The sequence below is a fragment of the Dipodomys spectabilis genome, unplaced genomic scaffold, assembly GCF_019054845.1.
Source record: "Dipodomys spectabilis isolate Male_0828 unplaced genomic scaffold, ASM1905484v1 ptg000112l, whole genome shotgun sequence".
Classification (NCBI taxonomy): domain Eukaryota; kingdom Metazoa; phylum Chordata; class Mammalia; order Rodentia; family Heteromyidae; genus Dipodomys; species Dipodomys spectabilis.
Genome location: NW_024870789.1, coordinates 1,891,908 through 1,913,092, shown reverse-complemented (window position 1 = coordinate 1,913,092; position 21,185 = coordinate 1,891,908). Strand labels below are relative to the sequence as shown.

The 21,185-nt window shown below is 44.5% G+C and overlaps 1 protein-coding gene and 2 non-coding genes across 3 annotated transcripts; all 3 read right to left on the bottom strand.

The window, feature by feature from the left end:
• Positions 1–966: 966 nt before the first annotated feature.
• Cct6a (chaperonin containing TCP1 subunit 6A) lies at positions 967–15,404 on the bottom strand. The gene is made up of 14 exons (XM_042688045.1): positions 15,172–15,404; positions 14,460–14,523; positions 12,591–12,725; positions 11,052–11,225; positions 9,968–10,071; positions 8,819–8,929; positions 7,131–7,290; positions 6,963–7,045; positions 5,879–5,975; positions 5,223–5,370; positions 4,414–4,547; positions 3,264–3,366; positions 1,723–1,795; positions 967–1,412 (listed from the first exon to the last, which is right to left on the bottom strand). Exons 1-14 carry the CDS (start codon positions 15,306–15,308, stop codon positions 1,340–1,342), a joined length of 1,596 nt encoding a protein of 531 aa, XP_042543979.1. The 5' UTR covers positions 15,309–15,404; the 3' UTR covers positions 967–1,339.
• Positions 4,851–4,986, bottom strand: LOC122114899. The gene has a single exon (XR_006148662.1). It is a non-coding gene; the product is annotated as a small nucleolar RNA SNORA15 (small nucleolar RNA).
• LOC122114900 lies at positions 11,347–11,480 on the bottom strand. Its single transcript, XR_006148663.1, has one exon. It is a non-coding gene; the product is annotated as a small nucleolar RNA SNORA22 (small nucleolar RNA).
• Positions 15,405–21,185: the final 5,781 nt, after the last annotated feature.

The following is a 21,185-nucleotide window of genomic DNA, read 5'->3' as shown; positions in this document are numbered from 1 at the left end:
TGCTTCATTGTTAGGAGGCTAATGTCACCCTTCATCGTCACATTGCTTTAGCGCACCCACCACATAGGAAGATCACAAACAGGTTTCATTAACGTTTATTGCTCTCACGGAAGGACAACGCACGTTAGTCGAGGTGTTCGCTAGATTCCGGGATGCATATTTATAAATGTCAATTTATAATTTGAAGACTGGAGCCGGTGGCTCATGGCTGTAATCCTAGCTACTCAGGAGGCTGAGATCTGAGGATTATGATTTAAAGCCTGCCCTGGCAGGGAAGTCTGAGAGTCATCTCCAGCTAACCACCAGAAAACCAGAAGTAGTGCTGTGGCTCACGTGGTAGAGAACTAGCTTTGAGTTGAAGAGCTCAGGGACAATACCCTGTCTCAGGGTTCAAGCCCCATGACCAACCAAAAAAAAAAATTGGTTTGAAAATGGCCTAATATCGGGGCGGATTGGGTGGGTGGAGGGGGCGGGGGGGGGGGGGGGGGGGGGAGGATGGGAAGGGAAAACAAAGGAGGAAGCTACAATGCTTGATAAGAAATGTACTCATTATCTTGCCCATGTAATTGTAACCCCTCTGTACAGTACTTTCACACATTACCCAGCCCCCTTAGATGTTTTCTGCCATTTTTCCACCCCTGTATTTTGTTCTATTACATTTCTAATGGTGCACTGTTGTCTCTAGTTCACTTTTCTCACAAGCATGAAATCCAAAGATCTGATACTTTACTTGTCATGGGGCTTGAACTGAGGACCTGGCTACTGTCTCTAAGTAGTTCTTCTGCTCAAGGCTACCGCTCTACCACTTTTGAGCCACAACATCACTTCCGGTTTTCGGGAGATAAGTCTCAGGGACTTTCCTGCTTGGGCTGGCTTTGAAACATAATCCTCAGATCTCAGCCTCCTGAGTAGCTAAGATTACAGGCTAGATCCAGTAATTTATAAAGCCATCAAGTTTGTAGATGCTCTTATTTCTGAAAAGTTTAATACTTAAATGCTTAGTAGGAAATTGTTGGTTAGAATACAGCCACAAATTAAACCATTTATATTTCCCAAGGAATATTTAATAAACAAGGTAGGTAACATATGCTTATCTAATATTAATTTTACACCACTGCAAATCAAAACACATATCCTGCTTTCTGGACCTGCTTTATGTGATACACTCAGTGCAATTTAAAAAATAATGTAACTACAATTTCACAATGTCATAATTTGAATAGGTGTTAAGTATCCTTTTCAGATTCCTTTGAACATCATTTGAAGCTTGGAAAAAAGGCCCACATTTCCATCCTCAGCATCATCCTGCAGTCAAGATCCAGATGTCGGAGGCTTCCATTCAACCTTTTAGAGAAGACATTCCAGCTCGCATGATCTCATCAACTAGTAGAATGTTCGTGGCAATCACAGTGCTGAGGGGGGAAAAATCATCAGAAGGCTCAAACAAACCCAATTCAATCCAACTTCCCATTTCCATCTACACTGCACACATTATGTTCAAGTTTCAATACTCTACAGTGTGTCTGTGTCTGTACATTTGCGTTAAGATCAGACCAAACGAAGGCACACTCAGTCCTTAACAGGTAGGAACCACAGGCAGACCTGAAACTCAACTAACCTAGGCCTGCAGATGATGTTATAAATACCAGAGGGTCCCATTCAGAGAAAAGGTTCCCAGCCCTGCCTTAAAAGATGTTTCAGTTTTGGTTTCCCCAAACTTACCAGGAATGAAGAAGCTGTTTCTTCACGCAATAGTTATCCCATATGCCTGCCTCTGCTGCTACCATTGGTTCACCTGAAAGGTAACCAAGTATTCTTAAAATCATATAGGGTAGCGGTCATAGCATCAAATGCTGTCAGTAATAACACTATTTTACAAATCAATGTCATCAATTGTAGATAATAAAGCCAATCAAGACCAAAATGTAACAGTACTTTAAGCTGCTGTTCTCACCACGCATGATTCATTTCATATACTAAAGATGAACCTTTATTACACCTAGCTTCCCATGGTGGTGCTCTCTCACAGGCTCCTGAATCTTTACTCTGCATATATTCTTCTTTACCCTATTAAAAACAGTGTTCCAGCCAGGCGCCACACTACTCAGGAGCCTGCAATCTGAGAATCGCTGTACAAAGGCCAGCCTGGGCAGGGAAGCCCTTGAGACTTAACTCCAATTAGCCACCAAAAAAGGTAGAAGTAGAGCTGTGGCTGAAGTGGCAAGAGCACTGCGAGTTGGCCTTCAGTATAAAAGCTCAAGGACAGTGTTGAGGACTTAATGATAATCCTGACAAAAAGTCTCCCACTTTGTACAAGTATAGTCTGTCTTACAGGGAATCATTTCATTAAACTGAGACCCCTTTGTCTTGTATTATGTGTTATACTTTCCACTTGTGAATATAATAATCTTTAATTTTTTTTTTTTTTGTTGGTCGTGGGACCTCAACTCTGGGCCTGGGCACTGTCCCTTCCCTCTTCAGCTGTAGACTAGCACTCTACCACTTGAGCCTCGGCCCCACTTCCAGCTTTTTCTCTTATGTGGTGCTGAGGAATCGAAACAAGGGCCTCATGCATGCAAGGCAAGCACTCTACCACTGAGCCACCTTCCCAGCCCCTATAATGATCTTATAACGAGCTGATTTAAAAAAAATCAGTGCATTGGTGGCTCATGCCCATAACACTAGCCACTCAGGAGGCTGAGATCTGAGGATCACGGTTCAAAGCCAGCTCAGGCAAGAAAGTCTCTTATCTCCAACTAACCACCAGAAAAGCGGAAGTGGCACTGTGGCTCAAGTGGTAGAGCACTAGCCTTGAGCTGAAGAGCTCAGGGGCAATGCCCAGGCCCAGAATTCAAGCCCCACAATGATTTTAAAAAAAGTCTCATGGACTTTCCTGTATAGACTGTGTTCCCCAGATCTCAGCCTTCTGAGTAACTAGCTAGGATTACTGGTGAGAGCCACTGGCGCCTGGCAAAACTATTTTGTCTCTTTTTTGGTACTGGGGATTAAACCCAGGATGCTGCGCCTGCTAATAAGCAAGCTCTCTGCCACTGAGCTACATCCTAACCAGAATTTCTAATATGGTATCATAAGTCTATGACATGATCATTTCACTGCTATATTATATTTTACTTCAAGACGCCTAGAGTTTCTGATAATACAGTACCAAACTGAAAACAATGTATCACTATTCTTTTAATCTTTCCTAGCTTTATCTCATTTATAGTCTATTTCTCCCAGTACAAACAGCTGTATTCTCTTACCTGTGTTCAAGTCCACACCCACAAGTTGACCAGATTCTGAATGTTCTGCTTGTATTTTAACTAATGTTTCTTGAAGGTCAAAACCAGAGTTCTGAGCAAGAACCTAAACAAATTCATTGTGGAGAAGATAAAAACTAAGAATTGAGAATGAAATTATTTCCAATTTTTTTCTCCAAAAATTAATGAAAACATGCAGGATGCCAAAAGCTCAGTTATAATCTTAGCTACCCAGGAGGCTGAAATCTGAGAGTCATGGTTTAAAACCAGCCAAGGGGGCTGGGAAGGTGGCTCAGTGGTAGAGCGCTTGCCTTGCATGCTCGAGGCCCTGGGTTCGAATCCTCAGCACCACATAAGCAAAAAGAAAAAAGCCGGAAGTGGCGCTGTGGCTCAAGTGGTAGAGTGTTAGCCTTGAGTTGAAGAGCTGAGGGACCGTGCCCACGCCCAAAGTTCAGGCCCCACAACGGGAGCCACCCCCCCCTCAAAAAAAACGAGCCAAGGCCCGTGAGACTTAAAATTACCAAACCCACCAATACACTGCTAATACACTAAAATTAACCTTTGATGGGGACATAATAGAGAATGATTGTTTGGCAGCTGAGCTAAAGGACAAAGAACAAGCTGCACAGATATCTAACTCCTACACATCTTTTCCATAAGACAAGGTCTCCAGGCCAGTGCCAACATGAGTGCTGGGATTATAGGCATGGGCTACAGTACACTGGCCAGTACTCTTAAGTTATCTCTTTCTTCAAGAAACTTGAAAGAGATTCAAGTATCCCAGAAAAGGAGGAAATGGATCAAATCTGCTTACTCCAAACCCTCATCATGGCAAAAGAAAACACAACTGTATTATCAATAAACCTTTGAATCAGTTGAATTGTTTTGGTGTAGTTTATTTTATATTTTTTTGGGTCCAGTTGTGGGCCTGAACTCCGGGCCTGGGCACTGTCCCTCAGCTCTTCGCCTCAAGGCTAGCGCTCTACCACTTGAGCCACAGCGCCACTTCTGGCTTTTTTTTCTGCTTATGTGGTGCTGAGGATCGAACCCAGGGCCTCATGCATGCAAGGCAAGCGCTCTACCACTGAGCCACCTTCCCAGCCCTGTTTTGGTGTAGTTTAAAGAAATTTGATTACTAAATAAGTATCCATACCTTGGGAATAATAAGCAATGCATCGGCAAATGCTTGGACTCCAAGCTGGGCCCTGCCTTTTACACTTGGCTTGTATTTGATCAGAGCCTCTGCCATTGCTACTTCCACTGCACCAGCGCCTGGAACCACACAGCCTGTTGGGTGGGAGAAAAAGAGAAATGCTAAAGCCTCAACAAATATAACAGCAGAAATCAACTGTAAAGAAAACATACATACATGAAAACACATGAGGAAGCCATGACTTTAAAATTCACTATGGCCACAACCATTTAAATGTAGCACTGCATTTGCTTGTTCACTTGTTTTACCTCATACTTGCTATGCAAGGGGGCTCCACTAGTCATACCTACAACCCATGTAATCACATCTGAAAGCCACATATGAGTAACTAACACAGCAAACAGTACCTCTTGTGAGCTATTAGTATTAGTTCACTTATCTGTATTCACTTTTATAATAATGATACACTATGTAAAAATAGCATACCATCAGTTATTTTAAAATGAACATTTACTTTTGCATGGTGTCTGGCTGTGTAAATTATTGACGAAAGAACACAGTATTCTGCCATGCCTGTTATATAGGGAACATAGCCAGGTGCCAGTGGTACATGCCTGTCATCCTAGCTATTCAGGAAGAAGTCCATGAGACTCTTATCTCTAATTAACCACCAGAAAACCAGAAATGGCCCTGTGGCTCAAAATGGTAGAGCACTTGCCTTGCTGAAGATCTCAAGGACAGAGCCTAGGCCCAGAGTTCAAGTACTGTGACCAACAAAAAAGAAAAACAAAATACAGGAAACAGCTTACCATCATCAATAGCATTTTTGACAGCCCTCAAGCCATCTCTGATTGCATCTTTGATTTGAGTGAGTGTGTGCTTATTTGGTCCTTTGACCAACAATGTGACAGAACGGGGATTGTTACATTTCTCAATAAAGGTGAACTTCTCTTCTCCCTATATGTAGAAGACACATTATTTCAGAAATAGGATATGGCTGTGCAATAAGTGAACCGAGGAGAGGCATATATAGAGAACAAGTAATGTGTCAGTAGAGAAAAATACTGACTTTATTAAAGCAAATCTTGGCTTAAAAAACCAACATATAGAGGCTGAGATTTGAGGATTGCGGTCAAAGTCAGCCTGGGCAAGAAAGTCGGTGAAACTCTTATCTCCAATAAACCACGAGAAAACCGGAAATAGCGCAGTAACTCAAGTGGTAGAATGCCAGCCTTGAACTGAAGAGCTGCTGGACATCGCTCAGGCCAGAGTTCAAGCCCCACGACCAACGTGGTGGGGGGACACACATACCAAAGAAACGTGGCTTTCTTATGTCAATGGCTTGTCATTATTACACATAAACTATCACATTTACATAAACAAGATTGATCCTGAGTTTGAATTTTCCTACTAAAGAATTCATGAACAATAAGTACTATTAGGTTTAGAAATAAAATACACCTACCAAAGTATACTCATAGACAAGTCCTGCATGTCCCAAACAGTCAGGATTTAGGTCATCAAAAGAATTTAGAGCTACTCCACCACAAGCAAGAATCAATCTGAAATATTAAAATGTTTTTTGAGATGTATTAGCAATGTTATGTTCAATAAGAACAAATTTCAGAAAGTTTTCACAATTATGTAACTGAATTATATTCTAAAATTCCAACCTAAACCTTTCTACCCACCAATGAGTGGGAGATCATTCTTCAACCTGCTTCTTCCTTCATAGTTGGCAATTTACCCTTTGAGCTATACCTCTAGCTCTGACTTTTGCTGATTAATTGAAGAGTCTCTCAGATTTGGCTGCCTGGGCTGGCCTCCTGAATAGCTAGGATTATAGGCTGAGTCACCAGTCCCTGGCTTAATGTTGCCTCTAGACAAGAAAAAGTCAGTAGTGTATGTCATGGCTTTAAATTAAAACAAGTATATAGAAATGATCAAAATTATTTATATAGCCAAAATGTAGGAACCACAGAAATGTCTGACAGATAACTAAACAAAATGTGATACCTACCCACAAAGGAATATTTTCAGCCTTACAAAGGAATGAGATTTTGATACATGTTATAACATGGACATTATGTTTCGTAGGCCAGATGTAATGGATGAGAAGAATGTGACAAGGGGGAACCAAAGCAACAGCGATGTATACAAGACAATACATTGGAAACGATCTGTCAAATGGAGGTGGGGGGGTTTACAAAGGAGGGAAAGTAGGAGAAAATTGAGGGAAGGGGTAACAAAGTTGACAAGAAATGTACAAATGTACAAACCCCTCTGTAATCACCTTGACAATTAAAAAAGAACTGTGAAACCCCACTAATGTGAAATACTGAGAAGAGAATGAGTAGTTGTAGAGACGAAAAACCCTGAAGATGAATAGTGGTAATGGTGGCACAATAATCTTAATATAGTCCCAGATCAAACTGGGCTACAGAGACAAAGAAAACAAAAGCAAAAGTAGATGAAAAAATAAAAAAGAAACAATCTTAATTTACTTACAAAGTAGGTAAAATTCACATTACCAGACAATCTGACCATACCTCTCCATATTTCTTCTTTTAGCTCTACGCAGAGCGACTATGCCTTCTTTTGCAAAAGCATCTAAGGAAAATGGGTCAATTCCCTATAATTGAAACAAAATTATTTTTACTATCTTTCACCTGAAAAAATAAAACAGACTAGTTTCTAAGTTTGATTTTCATTCTTACCTTCTGGTTAATAACAATAAACCCTTTATCTGAATCTCCACAAACTTTCCTTTTCAGCTCTATGACTTTTTTAACTTTATCTTCAATAAATTTTCTTTCAGCTTTTACTAGTTTTTCTCTCTCTTCTGCACTCTTGTAGAAAAAGCCAGAACTCACTTCTCTGTTAAAAAAAAAAATTACACAAAGGGGGAAAACTTTATTATGGAGCTGAGAAACTGAGCTATTTGTACCTTTTTGTTTTATATATTTTTTTGCTGGTCATGGGGCTTGAACTCTGGGCCTGGGCGCTGTCCCTCAGCTCTTCAGCTCAAGGCTAGCGCTCTACCAATTGAGCCACAGCGCCACTTTTGGTTTTCTGAGTGGTTTATTAGAGATAAGAGTCTCATGGACTTTCTTGCCCGGGCTGGCTTTGAACTGCGATCCTCAGATCTCAACCTCCTGAGTAGCTAGGGTTATAGGCGTGAGCCACCAATGCCTGGCAGTTGTACATTTTAAGAGGTTGTTTTCCATAAAAGCAAAACTGAGGCAAACTATCATCCTTACAGAAGCAAAAATAAATGTTAAGCATGAAACCCTGGGTTTGATTCCTTGCAACGTATGTGCAGAAAAAGCAGGAAGTGGCACTGTGGCTCAAGTCCTAGGACTGGCAAAAAAAAAAAGACTTGCAGTTGGATGATGGTGGCTTAACACCTATAAGCCTAGCTACTCAAAAGACTGAAATCTGTAGGATTGAGGTTCAAAGCCAGCCTAGGAAGAGAAGTCCGTGAGACTATATCTCTAATACATAGCAAAATGCTGAGCTGGAGTTTTAACTTAAGTGACAAAAACTGCAAACTGTATTGGCTGGCAATGTGGCTTAGTGAGTGCTTGACTAGCATGCATGAAGTCCTGAGTTCAATTCCTCAGTATCACATACACAGAAAAGGCTGGAAGTGGTGCAGTGGCTCAAATGGTAGAGAGTGGTGCAGTGGCTCAAATGGTAGAGTGCTAGCCTTGAGCAAAAGAAGCTCAGAGACAGTGCCCAAGCCCTGAGTTCAAGCCCCAGGACTGGCAACCCCCCCCCCCCCCCCCCCCCCCCGCAAACTGAGCACAAAAGCTAAGTAAGAGTACAAACCACCAAAATTTAGTTCCAGAATTAGCCAAAAGATAACTGGTAGCCAGGCACCAGTAATCCCAGCTACTTAAGAGGCTGAAATCTGAGGATCAATGTTTGAAGCCAAGCCCAGGCAGGAAATATCTGAGGGAATCTCATCTTCAATTAAACACCAAAGAGCTGGATGTGGAGCTATGGTCAAGTGGCAGAGTGCTAGCCTTGTGGAAAAAGCTCTGGGAAGCCGGGCGCTGGTGGCTCACGCCTGTAATCCTAGCTACTCAGAAGGCTGAGATCTGAGGATCGCGGTTCAAAGCCAGCCCGGGCAGGAGAGACCGTGAGACTCCTATCTCCAATAAACCACCAGAAAACCGGAAGTGGCGCTGTAGCTCAAGTGGTAGAGCGCTCACCTTTAACTGAAGAGCTGAGGGACAGCGCCCAGGCCCAGAGTTCAAGCCCCACAACCGACAAAAAAAAAAAAAAAAAAAAGAAAAAGCTCTGGGACAGCACCCAGGCCCTGAGGCTCAAGCTTCAGGACTGGCATGTGCGGCCCCCTCCCCTTCCATAGTCTACTCCATTTCAGAGGGTATGAACTTACGTTTTTTCATATTCTAATGACACATTGCATGTAAGGATGTATGCATTTTCTACCCTTTTCTTCATGTCAGGATGCCGTGCCCCATGATCCAAAACAAGTCCTCTTATTAAGCTGTAAAAACAACATTTATAACATCATTGGTTTTCAGGTTGGGACTGTTATCAGATTTAAGAAAATGAAACACTCAAGTATACCTTAATTCCTACAATTACTTGATTAAGACTGTCAGTGGAACTTAGGGAGGTCAACTGTGAAAATGCAACATCCCTAAACAGGAGAGGCTATTCAAAAGTAACTATTCTATTTGTTATAAAAAATTCCGTAGAGATAGTCTCAATTGGCAGCCTATCAAACTGATTACCTTCTTTAAAAAAATGTTTTTGCTAAGTCTTTGAAAAAAAAAAATTCTTTTTATAGACAAACTCCAAGTCTCTAATTATGCTTTATATAACAAATCACTGATGCAGTGTTCTTTTGTTTGTTGATTAGTTGGTCTTGAGCTTGAACTCTGGGCCTGGGCACTATCCCTGAGTTCTTCAGCTCAAGGTGAGCACTCTACTATTTGAGCCATAGCACCATTTCTGGTTTTCTGGTGGTTAATTGGAGATAAGAGTCTCATGGACTTTCCTGCCCAAGATGGCTTTGAATCACCATCCTTAGATCTCAGCCTCCTGAGTAGCTAGATTACAGGCATAAGCCACCAGCACCAGGCTTACAGTGAACTTCTGAGAATTATTTGATCATAAACACTGCATCCCCATTTCAAAAGGAAATAATACTCAGTAAATGTAGCATCTAATCCAATTGACCTATCTAAACATACAATATTTCCAGGCTGACAGTGTAACTTAGTGGTAGAACACCTGTTTAACATGTGTAAGGCCCTGGTTTTCACACAGCATCAAAACAAAACCCAAGGGCTGGGAAGGTGGCTCAGTGGTAGAGCGCTTGCCTTGCATGCCTGAGGCCCTGGGTTCGATTCCTCAGCACATTAGCAAAAAAGAAAAAAGCCGGAAGTGGCGCTGTGGCTCAAGTGGTAGAGCGCTAGCCTTGAAGGACAGCCCAGGCCCAGAGTTCAGGCCCCACGACTGGACCCCCCCCCCCAAAAAAAACAACCCAAATGGTATTTCATAGCATTCCATTTCCTACCTTGTGTCAGTTTCAGATTTATGTTTCATCTCCATGATCTCAACCATGAACAAGTCAATAGGTTCATCTTTTTTTTTAATGGCCAAAATGGAGTCCACTACAGCCTATTAAACAGGAGTATAACCATTAAATTACATTTGACTCAGAAATAGAAACACTTATTCTCTACACAAGTTTAGTTTTTTTGTTTTGTTTTTTGCCGGTCATGGGGCCTGAACTCTGGGCCTGGATGCTGTCTCTCAGCTCTTCAGCTCAAGGCTAGCACTTTACCACTGGAGCCACAGCACCACTCCCGGCCTTTTCTGCTTATGTGGTGCTGAGTAATCGAACCCAGGGCCTCATGCTTGCAAGGCATGCACTCTACCACTGAGCTACCTTCCCAGCCCCAAGTTTAGTTTTTTTTAAATTTCTGAACTGATCGGAGTCTTTTCTCCATGAGCAAATAAAATTCACTAGAAATAAAAGGCCTAAGACCACTCATGTGGGCTGGGAAGGTAGCTCAGTGATAGAGAACTTGCTTGCCTTGCATACAGGAGGCCCATGTTTATGAGAGCCACCTAAACAGAAAAAAGCCAGAAGTGGCACTGTGGCTCAAGTGGTAAAGTGCTGGCCTTAAGCTAGAGCTAAAGGACAGTGCCTAGGTCCAGAGTTCAAACCCCATGAAAGACACTCATGTCCCCTCCCCCCCAAAACAAAACACCTCAATTCGTAACTGCCCAACTAGCAGTTATCTATTCTACCATTTTATTAAAAACAACTTAATTAAAAAAAAAGAAAGAAACAAACTTAAGTTTAGTGTCTCCCAACAAAGAAATGGGTGTTTAAGGAAACAAATGCTAACTTGATTATATATGATATGCATATTTCACACTCTTCCCCATAAACATGTGGAATTAAAAAATACAAGTAACTGCAAGTTTTCTAATAATAAACCCTCCATTTTATGATACTTTCAAATGAAAGCCAGAAGTATGCTTCTAATACCTGGCTATACGTATTCACATAGCATCTCATAAGTGGAGTGAACACAGATCTATACCATTGGAGATACCCATGCATACTGTACCAACTGTACCACACATACCTCTGTTAAGACATCTGCTAGTTCAGCATGAACTTTAGTACGGAGAGAGGTTCTGGCCACATCTATGAGTGTTTCCCTGTCCATCTCTTTGTTTACTTTGATTTGTTCCAAAAACTGAAGGGCCTTGTCCTTTGCAGCTTCAAAACCTTCAGTGATTATTCTGGGATGAAGACCCTACACACACATGCACAAATTACACCAGCAGTAACTTTCATCTTTAATTAAGTCCAATTCACCAAAGCTTTTGAAGGGACTCTCTGGATTGTTCATCATTTTTAATAAAATGAAGGTAACAAAATGTGCTGACTTTCTGAATACATTTCAAAGGTGAAATACCCATTTGAATGCAGAGGAAAAGAACAGGTATTACTCTAGCACAGAGTCAAAGCCAAGGAAACTACAAAGCACCCTTGGGTGTTCACTGTGCAAACCATCAGGAATAAGACCAAACCTCAAAACCTCTAAAATTTTCAGTTAACAAGAATATATTTTTTCCCTACAGATTATCTGCTGTTTATTCATGTCATTTAGCAATAAAAATGAATAAAAGGAGACTTATAGGAGTGTACATTCCTTTTGGCTAGGAAATTCTGGCAGTGGTTTAGTATTCATTATTGCTTTAACCTTTGGTTAAGTAGGAAGCTGGGCGCTGGTGGCTCACACCTGTAATACTAGCTACTCAGGGGGCTGAGAGCCAAAGATTGCTGTTCAAAGCCAGCCCAGGCACGAAAGTCCGTGAAACTCTGATCTCCAATAAGTCACCAGAAAACCAGAAGTGGTGCTGTGGCTAGAGTGGTAGAGCGCTTGCCTTGAGCTGAAGAGCTAAAGGACATTGCCCAGGCCCAGAATTCAAGCCCCACAACTGACAAAAAACAAAACAAAACAAAAAAATTTTAGGATGCTTGAACAGTTGCCCCCCCCACCCCCCTCCCTGTCTTTTTGCATTTTGTTGGTAGTGGGGCTTGAACTCCAGCCTGGATGCTGTCTCTGAGCTTCAATTTTGCTCAAGGCTGGTGCTCTACCACTTGAGCCACAGTGCCACTTCAGGCCTTTTCTGTTTATGTGGTACTGAGGAATCAAACCCAGGGCCTCATGCATTTTAGGCAAGCATGCTATCACTGAGCCACATTCCCAGTTCCCGTTTCTGAGCTTTGTTCAAGGTTAGGGTTCTACCACTTTTGAGCCCCAGCCAGTGCCACTTTTGGATTTGAGATGATTTTCAAAGACTTACTGCTTGGGCTGGCTTTGAACCATGACTCTTAGATATCAGCCTCTTGAGTAGCTACAATTACAGGCATGAGCCACCAATGCCCAGTTTTGACTTTTCTTCTTTTTTAAACAGAGATAGATATCGTTGATTGATGAAATGTAACCTGGTAATTTTTTTCAGGCCATGGTAGGTGTCATAACCTGTCCATAGTCACAGTAGATAAAGACACAGGTTCCTAGACTCAGACTCCCTAGTTTGGCCTCAGTCATCGGGAACCTATCAACACCAGGTATCTCTTACACAGAACAAGACAAGGGAATCATGCTCACCTCAGAAATGTAGAGATCTGCCTGCTTCAGCAGCTCTCCAATGATAAGGACATTGGAAGTAGTACCATCACCAGTTATGTCATCCTGAGCTGTAGCTACTTTTGCTATTAAGGAGGCTGTTGGATGCTGAATTTGCTGCAAGTAGAAAAAGAATTATATCATTATCTGAGTTTAAGTTGTCCTGGTATTTGGCTATATATGACTGATTTAATTAACACCAATTCATCATCATCAAAATTCTTGCACAAACTTGTCACTTCTCAGGTATTTTCCTTTGGTGACAGGAGACTTGAGCTTCAGTTAAAGTGCAATCATAAGGACAAACAGTAAGATAAATCTAGTAATTTTCTGAAAATAAGCCTAGTAGTTCCTGTACTTAGAAGACCAAGGGAAAGAACTGAGGGTTTAGGCCCAGACTGGACTACACAGCAGAAACTCTCTCAAAACAGCAAAAAACAAATGATTCAAGGAAAAATTAATAAATTAAGAAGCCCAGCACTGTGGCTCACACCTGCTGTAATCCTAGCTACTCAGGAGGCTGCGACTTGAGGACTGCAGTTTAAAGCCAGCCAGGACAGCAAAGTCTGTTGAGATTCTTATTTCCAAAAGTGAAACTGTGGCTCAAATGGCATAGTACCACCTCAAGCAAAAAGCTAACAGTCAAGTTCAAGCCCCAGTATCCCGCCTCCCAACAAAGCAAAATTTAAGTGAAGAATCTAGGCAAAATGCATAGAGGTACTCTATTCTCTTAACCTTTTTTTTTGTCTTTTCTTCTTTGGTACCGGGGATCAAACCTACGATGTTCCACTTGTTAGGCAAACGCTTTGCCACTGAGCTACATCCCTTACCTTTTCGTTTGTAATTTTCCAAAGCATACATCTGGCAACTGAGGGTTAGGGGTTGGGGAGGAATTCTGCTGAAGTTGAAGCAACTTTTTCCTTAGCTGAGCATTCTATGTTCACTTCACAATTAGGCCACAACAACTAACTGCTTCTCTGAGCTTTCTGTATAACCCTGTGCTTACTAGTTACCAGGCACATGAATATTAATAAAAGCAAATAAAAGCAAAAAAAAAAAAGTGCATCTCTTGGGTCAGCTAGTCCTTACCGAAGATACGAGTAACATCTGGTTGTTGACATGGTACACCATTATCAAAGCCTGAATTTGAATTAAGTGTGCTATGGTGCACATCTAATTCCAGAAGTGGGGAGGCTGAGGCAGAAGGATTTCAAGTTTGAGAGCAGGCTGAACCACATGGGCCGATTGTCTCAAAATACAAAAACAAAACAAAATTAAAAAAAAAAAACCACCAATTTTATTCTGAACTCAAATCAGAGGCAATTTTTTTTCTTGAATTTGAACTGTACTGGAAGTTCAAATGAGTAGCAGACAATCTCAACTTTTTTTCTTGGTTGGTTGTGGAGCGGCTTGAACTCTGGGCCTGGGCGCTATCCCTCAGCTCTTCAGCTCAAGGCTAGTTGCTCTACAGGAGCCACAGCGCCCACTTCTAGACTTTTCTGTTTATGTGGTGTTGAGGAATCAAACTCAGGGCCTCACCACTGAGCCACCTTCCCAGCCCCTTAACTTTTTTTTCCTCTTAGTGCTGCTTCTGTGCTCGGACCAACTTTTGGGCTTAAGGAAAGCAGATCTATTTGAGCCACACCTCCTGCCTGGGCTGGATTCAAACAGTGATCCTCTCAGCTCTGCCTCCTAAGTAGCTAGGATTACAAGGGTGAGCTACTATTTCTGACCAATCTGTCTGATAGAATACTCATTTCTTTCTGCCTTGATAATGAACACTAGAAAACCTTCCATAAGCCAGACCAACCCGGAAAGCCCAGCCCCCTGGACCCAGCCCTGCAGCCTCACCATCTCTTGTAGCAGCACGTTGCCATCTTTCGTCAGCTTGATCTCTCCGGCGCCCGAAACGAGCCTGTCAAAGGGTTAGAAACGGATGCATCAAGCCCAGCATTGGCGGCTCACGCCCGTAATCCTAGTTACTCAGAAGATCTGAGGATCTCAGTTTACTGGAGACTCTTATCTCCAATAAACTGAGAAAAGGCCCCGGAAGTGGTGTTGTGCCTCAAATGGTACAAAGAGGCCCAGGGACAGAGCCCAGGCCGAGTTCAAGGCCCGGGACCGGCAAGAGAAAAAAAAAAAAGAAATGGATGAATCAGCGCGCGACCTTCCAAGGGAAAGCGAACGAAGAATCCCATCAGGGAGCCCGGAGCCCGGGACGGAGGGAGGGATCAGCGCTCTCGAATGGGGTGTAAAGAGTGTAAGGAGGGCAAGGAAGGGCCCGCTTCCCCGCGGCAGGGGTGCAAGGGCAATGCCCACCTCCCCCCAGGGCACCGGGAGGCCGAGCCCGCAGGCCGCAAAGGGCGGGCGGGGCGGCGCCGCGCGCGCAGGCGGCTTTGTCCTCCGCCCAGGCAGCCCCGCACCGGGTCCAGGAGGCAGCGGCGCATTGCAGAAGCACTCGGACCGGCCCAGGAGCAGGCGGGAGGCGGGTGGGAGGCCGGCCGGCCCGTCCGCTCGCCGCGGTCCCCTCCGGCCCCGGCCCCTCCCCGTGGACCCGCCTTACATCTTCATGGTGCCCTTAGGCCCCAGGTTAGTCCTCAGCACGTCCTGCAGCCCCCGTGCCGCGCTGATGTTGACCGCCAGCGCCGCCTGCGCGCGGGCGACCTCAGCTTTGGGGTTCAGGGTCTTCACAGCCGCCATAGCTGCCGCCGCCGCAGAGGAACAGACCGAGAACAGCGAACTCGGGTCACAGCCCAGCTCGGCGTGGTCGGGAGGCGCTCATCCGGGGCTTCTGGAAAAGTCTGACGCTCTCGGCCCGCCCCCCCGCGGCCGACGTGCAGCCGCCATTGGGCCGCGGCGAGGCTGCATCCGCTGATTGGCTCGCTGCGCCCTGGCGCCTATAGCCCCGCCTGTCGCGCCGGCTGTGCGCCACCGCGCGCGGGAGGTGTGGTCTGGGCTCCGGCGTTCCGGGGCCGCCGTGGGCATGAATGGCGTGGGCCAAGCGGCCAGTGGGCTTCTCTTTGCCGGGTGTTTCTGGCCCCAGGGCACAGCCAAGTCTTTTGGGGGTGGGGTAGGGCGGCCTCCGATTCTTCCTTGGCTTACTTTCTCCCGTCTCCCCGCCGCAAGCCACGTGTTCGGGGTGCAGGGGAATCCATGGAGCCCTTCCCGGGGCAGACGTGAGCCCGCGAGCCTGGGTGAGCGCGGCCACGGCCAGCCTTGGAAAAGTCCAGGAATTTCCAGTGACCGGCGCCGCGCGGATGCTCGTCATCTCGGCCCTCCTGGAGCTAGAGGCGAGTGTGAAACCACGTAGTGAGATCGTGTCCGAGAAGTACCACAAAAACGTCCCGAAAACCACCCCAACTGCTTTTTAGTATCCCGCACTTCCACCCGGAAGTCAAGGCCGCAAGCTCGGTTAGCCTTTTCTGCTCAAGGAGGGTTCATCACCACTTGAGCCACACCAGTTCTAGCTTTTTGCTGGTTAATTATAGATAAAAATTCCGATATGGCGGGGCTGGGTAGGCGGCTCAGTGGTAGAGTGCTTGCCTTGGATGCATGAGGCTCTGGGTTGGATTGTCAGCACCACATAAGCAGAAAAAGGCCAGAACTGGCGCTATGGCTCAAGTGGTAGAGCACCAGCGTTGAGCTGAAGAGCTGAGGGACAGCACCCAAGGACCAGCGTTCAGGCCCCATGACTGACAAAAACAAAACTCTTGTTTTTCTGAGCTGGCTTTTGTCCTCAAGATCTCACCCTTCTGAATAGCTAGGACTATAGACGTGATCCACTGGCACCTAGCATGGTGTGTGATACTCTGCAAGAACGACACTAACTTGGCTGACATTTAAGTAGTTTTGCTGTTAAGGGTGAAATGAATGTGCTGGTATGTAACGCCTTAAAGTAGGTTTGTAGACTTGAGTTCCATAAAAGCACCTATATAAGTTTAAATAACAGTGCCCAGTAGAAGACTCAGATAATTTAGTGGATATTGATTGGTGCTATTTGGATTTACTATAATGACTGGTAAAAATGTATAGGGATAAAAACATTAACAAATGAACAGACCAAAAAAACATGCAATTTCAGGCATCTGTTTATGAGCGAAAGAAGGTATAAGGGCCTGTTAGAGAAAGGTGAGTAATAGAATGGGGGGAAAAGCAACAGACAAATCTGCAGAAATAGATTCCTCTTGTGGTTTGGTGTGCTAGTTAAGAAGTCTGGGGGGCTGGGAAGGTGGCTCTGGTAGAGCGTTTGCCTTGCATGCCAGAGGCCCTGGGTTCGATTCCTCAGCACCACATAAGCAAAAAGCCGGAAGTGGCGCTGTGGCTCAAGTGGTAGAGCGCTAGCCTTGAGCTGAAGAGCTGAGGGACAGCACCCAGGCCCAGAGTTCAGGCCCCATGACCGGACCCCCCCCCAAAAAAGAAAAAGAATCTGGGGTGGGGGGCTGGGGGGGGAGGGTGGGAAGGGATGGGAAGGGGAAACAAAGCAGGAGGCTACAATGCTTGATAAGAAATGTACTCATTATTTTGCCCATGTAATTGTAACCCCTCTACAGCATTTTCACAATAAAAAAATTAAAAAAAAAAAGTCTGGAGTCAGGTTCCAGTAATTCATACTTGTAATCCTAGCTACTCAGGAGTCTGAGATTTGATCCTGGTTCAAAGCCAGCCTATGCAGAAAAGCTCAAGAGAATACATCTTCAGTTAACTACCAAAAAACTGGACTTAGAGTCATGGTCCAAGTGATCAGGTGCCAGCCATGAGCAAGAAATCTGAGTGAGAGACACTGAGCTCAAGCCTTGGAACTCAAAAAAAAAAAAAAAAAAGGCAGCGGAAACCCAAAGAACTAATGAAAAAGCTTTTTAGTTTGATATTATTACATTACTGGTTTTGTTCTTATGCTTTTGGAGTCCTATTAAAAAAGGCCTTACTCATTACAGGATTAAATTTAAGTCTTAAATTTGAGTTCATTTTGTAACTGATGGCAGGGTTCTAGTTTGACACTTCTAACCAACAATCCTAGCATTATTTTTATTATTATTATTTATTTTTGTCGGGCATGGGACCTGAACTCTGGGCCTGGGCACTGTCCCTCAGCTCTTCAGCTCGGCTAGTGCTCTACCCACTTGAGCCACAGCACCACTTCCAGCTTTTTTCTGCATATGTGGTGTTGAAGAATCGAACCCAGGGCTTCATGCATGCAAGGCAAGCACTCTACCACTGAACCACCTTCCCAGCCCCCCATTAGCATCATTAAAAAGATGGTCCTAAGCTCGCCGCCGGTGGTGCATGCCTGTAATCCTAGCTACTCAGGAGGCTGTGATCTGAGGATTGAGGTTCAAAGCCAGCCCGGGCAGGAAATTCCGTGAAACTCTTATCTCCAATAAACCACCAGAAAACTGGAAGTGGCGCTGTAGCTCAAGTGGTAGAGCCCTTGCCTTGAGCTGAAGAGCTGAAGGACAGCACTCAGGCCCAGAGTTCAAGCCCCACGACCTACAAATAAATAAATAAAAAGATGGTCCTTGCAGGCCCTGGTAACTCAAGCTTGTAATCCTAGCTACTCAGGTGCCTGAGATCTGAGGATTGAGGTTCCAAGCCAGCCTAGGCAGGAAAGTCCATGAGACTTACCTCAAAAACAAACAAACAAACACCTACCAAAAAAAGCCAGAAATAGAGCTGTGGCTCAAATGGTCAAGTGCTAGCCTTCAGCAAAAAAGAGGCCTAGGGACAGCACCCAGGCCTTGAATTCAAGCCCCAGGACTAGCACCAAAAAGAAAAAAAAGATTTTTCTTTCTGCAATGTATATTCTTGGCACCTTTGTCAAAATCAGCTTTTTTTTTTTGCTGGATGCTGGTGGCTAATGCCTATAATTCTAATTACTCAGGAGACTCCTGAGATCTGCTAATCATGTTTCCAAGACAAATGCATGAGATTCTTCAGTTAAGCAGAAAAAAAGCCCCCTGTGTGGAAATGGCTCAAGTAGCAGCTGAGTGAAAAAGCTGAGTGGGAGTAGGAGGCCCTGAGTTCAAACCCCATACCTACATAAATGAAAAAAACTTAAGTTTTTGTTGTTGAGATGAGTTCTGCATACTTTTTTTTTGTACTTGCTGGTATTGAACCAAGATCCTCTCTCTGCTCCTGAGTAGCTAGTGTTACAGGTGTGAGACACCAGGGCCTGACTCAAGCTTTACTTTTTTTTTTTTTTTTTTGTCGGTTGTGGGTCTTGAACTCTGGGCCTGGGTGCTGTCCCTCAACTCTTCAGCTCAAGGCTAGTATTCTACAGCTTGAGTCACAGCGCCACTTCTGGTTTTCTGGTGGGTTATTGGAGATAAAAGTGTCACGGAGTTTCCTGCCCAGGCTGACTTTGAACCATGATCCTCAAATCTGAGCCTCCTAAGTAGCTAGGATTACAGGCGTGAGTCACTGGTGCCAGCACCTGGCTTATGATGGACTCTCTGCCCTGAAAGTGTTAGGAAAACACAAGAAAGAAGGAAGGAAGGAAGGAAGGAAGAGAAAGAGAGCAAGCAAGCTTTAGGTTTTTAATGATCACTCAGTTCTGTGACCTTGGGTAAAACTATTAACTTATAACTTCTTTATTTATTTATTTATTTTTTTTTTGTCGGCCGTGGGGCTTGAACTCTGGGCCTGGGCACTGTCCCTCAGCTCTGCAGCTCAAGGCGAGCACTCTACCACTTGAGCTACAGCGCCACTTCCGGTTTTCTGGTGGTTTATTGGAGATAGGAGTCTCACGGTCTCTCCTGCCCGGGCTGGCTTTGAACCGCGATCCTCAGATCTCAGCCTCCTGAGTAGCTAGGATTACAGGCGTGAGCCACCAGCGCCTGGCTCAACTTATAACTTCTTTACATGCACGCTAATATCATTTCTGTGGAACAGGCATGAAACCAGACCAAAATGTAGTTTTACGGTTTCTTCCAATTTCAGAATAAATGGTGCCGATTCTGTCTTGTAAGTGTAGTCGTCATTGCAATCAGAGATGCTCATAGCCAGTCACTAGTGGCTCACATCTGTGATCCTAGCTACTGAAGAGCCTGAGATCTGAGGATCGCTATTCATAGCCAGCTGGGGCAGTAAAGTCCATGAGACTTATCTTCAACTAACTACCAGAAAAAGATAGTGGGGCTGTAGCTCAAAGTGGTAGAGCACTAGCCTTGAGCAGAAGAGCTCAGAGCTCAGAGACAGTGCTCAGGGCCAGAGTTCTTGCCCCATGACCACCTCCCCCCACCCCCAAAGATGCTTATTGTTCTGGCCTTTAATACAGCATTGTTGTTATAATACAACTTGCCTGTGTTGGCTGAGTTTGATTTATAATTATATGTAATAGGGCTCTTCCTCTATGGTACATGTTGTTTAGTTTTTTTTTTTTTTTTTGTCGGTCGTGGGGCTTGTGCGCTGTCCTTACACGCTTAAGCTCAAGGCGAGTGCTCTACCGCTTGAACCATAGCACCACTTCCAGTTTTCTAGTGGTTTATTGGAGATAAGAGACTCATGGACTTTCCTGCCCAGGCTGGCTTTGAACCTGGATCCTCAGATCTCAGCTTTCTGAGTAGCTAGGATTATAGGCGTGAGCCACTGGTACCCAGCTAGTTTTAGTTTTTTTATTTTATACAAGTAGCATAAAAGACGCTACAGTAGAAAATATTGCTACACCTACATAACTCATCCAGTTCCTACCAGTATTGCTTAGACAACTATTTTATGTTTCATGTGTCTTCCCAAAACTACTGTATGCAAACATAAGGCAATATTATCTTGTACCTTTTTCTTTACTAGAAAAGTTACATATACACTCTTCTATTCTTGCTTTCTTCACTAAATTTGACCACCTGGCTAATTTTGTACAGCAAACTTACTCCAGTGTATCACAGTGCTATTATATAATTCATTGGAATTGTACCGCTGAACATGATCCTCCGATCTCAGCCTCCAGAGAGCCACCAGCTTCCTTGGATTGTCTTTTAGGATAGTACTCATTGCTTCGGCTTCCACCAAAAGTAAGTATGGGTCAGCACCCCACTGTACTCAACATAAATAGTTGTGTAAGTAAAGTCAAGAAGAGAGGAGAAGGGAAAAAGCAGTATAAGGAGTCCTTGTCACTCATGGTGTTCTACATCTTATTTTCAAACTTTTTTGTCAGCCGTGGTGCTTGGGCATTGTTGGGGCCTGGGCACTGTCCATGAGCCCCTTTCAGCCGCAGCCCTACTTCTGGTCTTCTGGTGGCTCATTGGAGATAGGATTCTTCATGGCCTTTCCTTTCCTGCCCGGTCTGGCTTGGAACCGCCATCCTCAGATCTGTCTCCTGAGTAGCTGGGATGACAGGTTTTTGTAGCAGTTTGGGGGCCGCATTCCTGCTTGAGCATAATGGCAAATGCGAATTTCAGAAAATGCTCCCAGGCAGCTGCACCCATTGCAAAACCAGAGCAGAGGTTCTCTCTGGGCTCTGGTACCCTGGCCCCAGGGCAAGCAGCAGAGGCCGCTCTGGCTGAGGGCCACTTGTGATCCTCTGTGAGGCGGGTGCTGCGGGGGTGGGGCTTTGCGGCATCTAGGTGTGGCGGGAGATAGGGA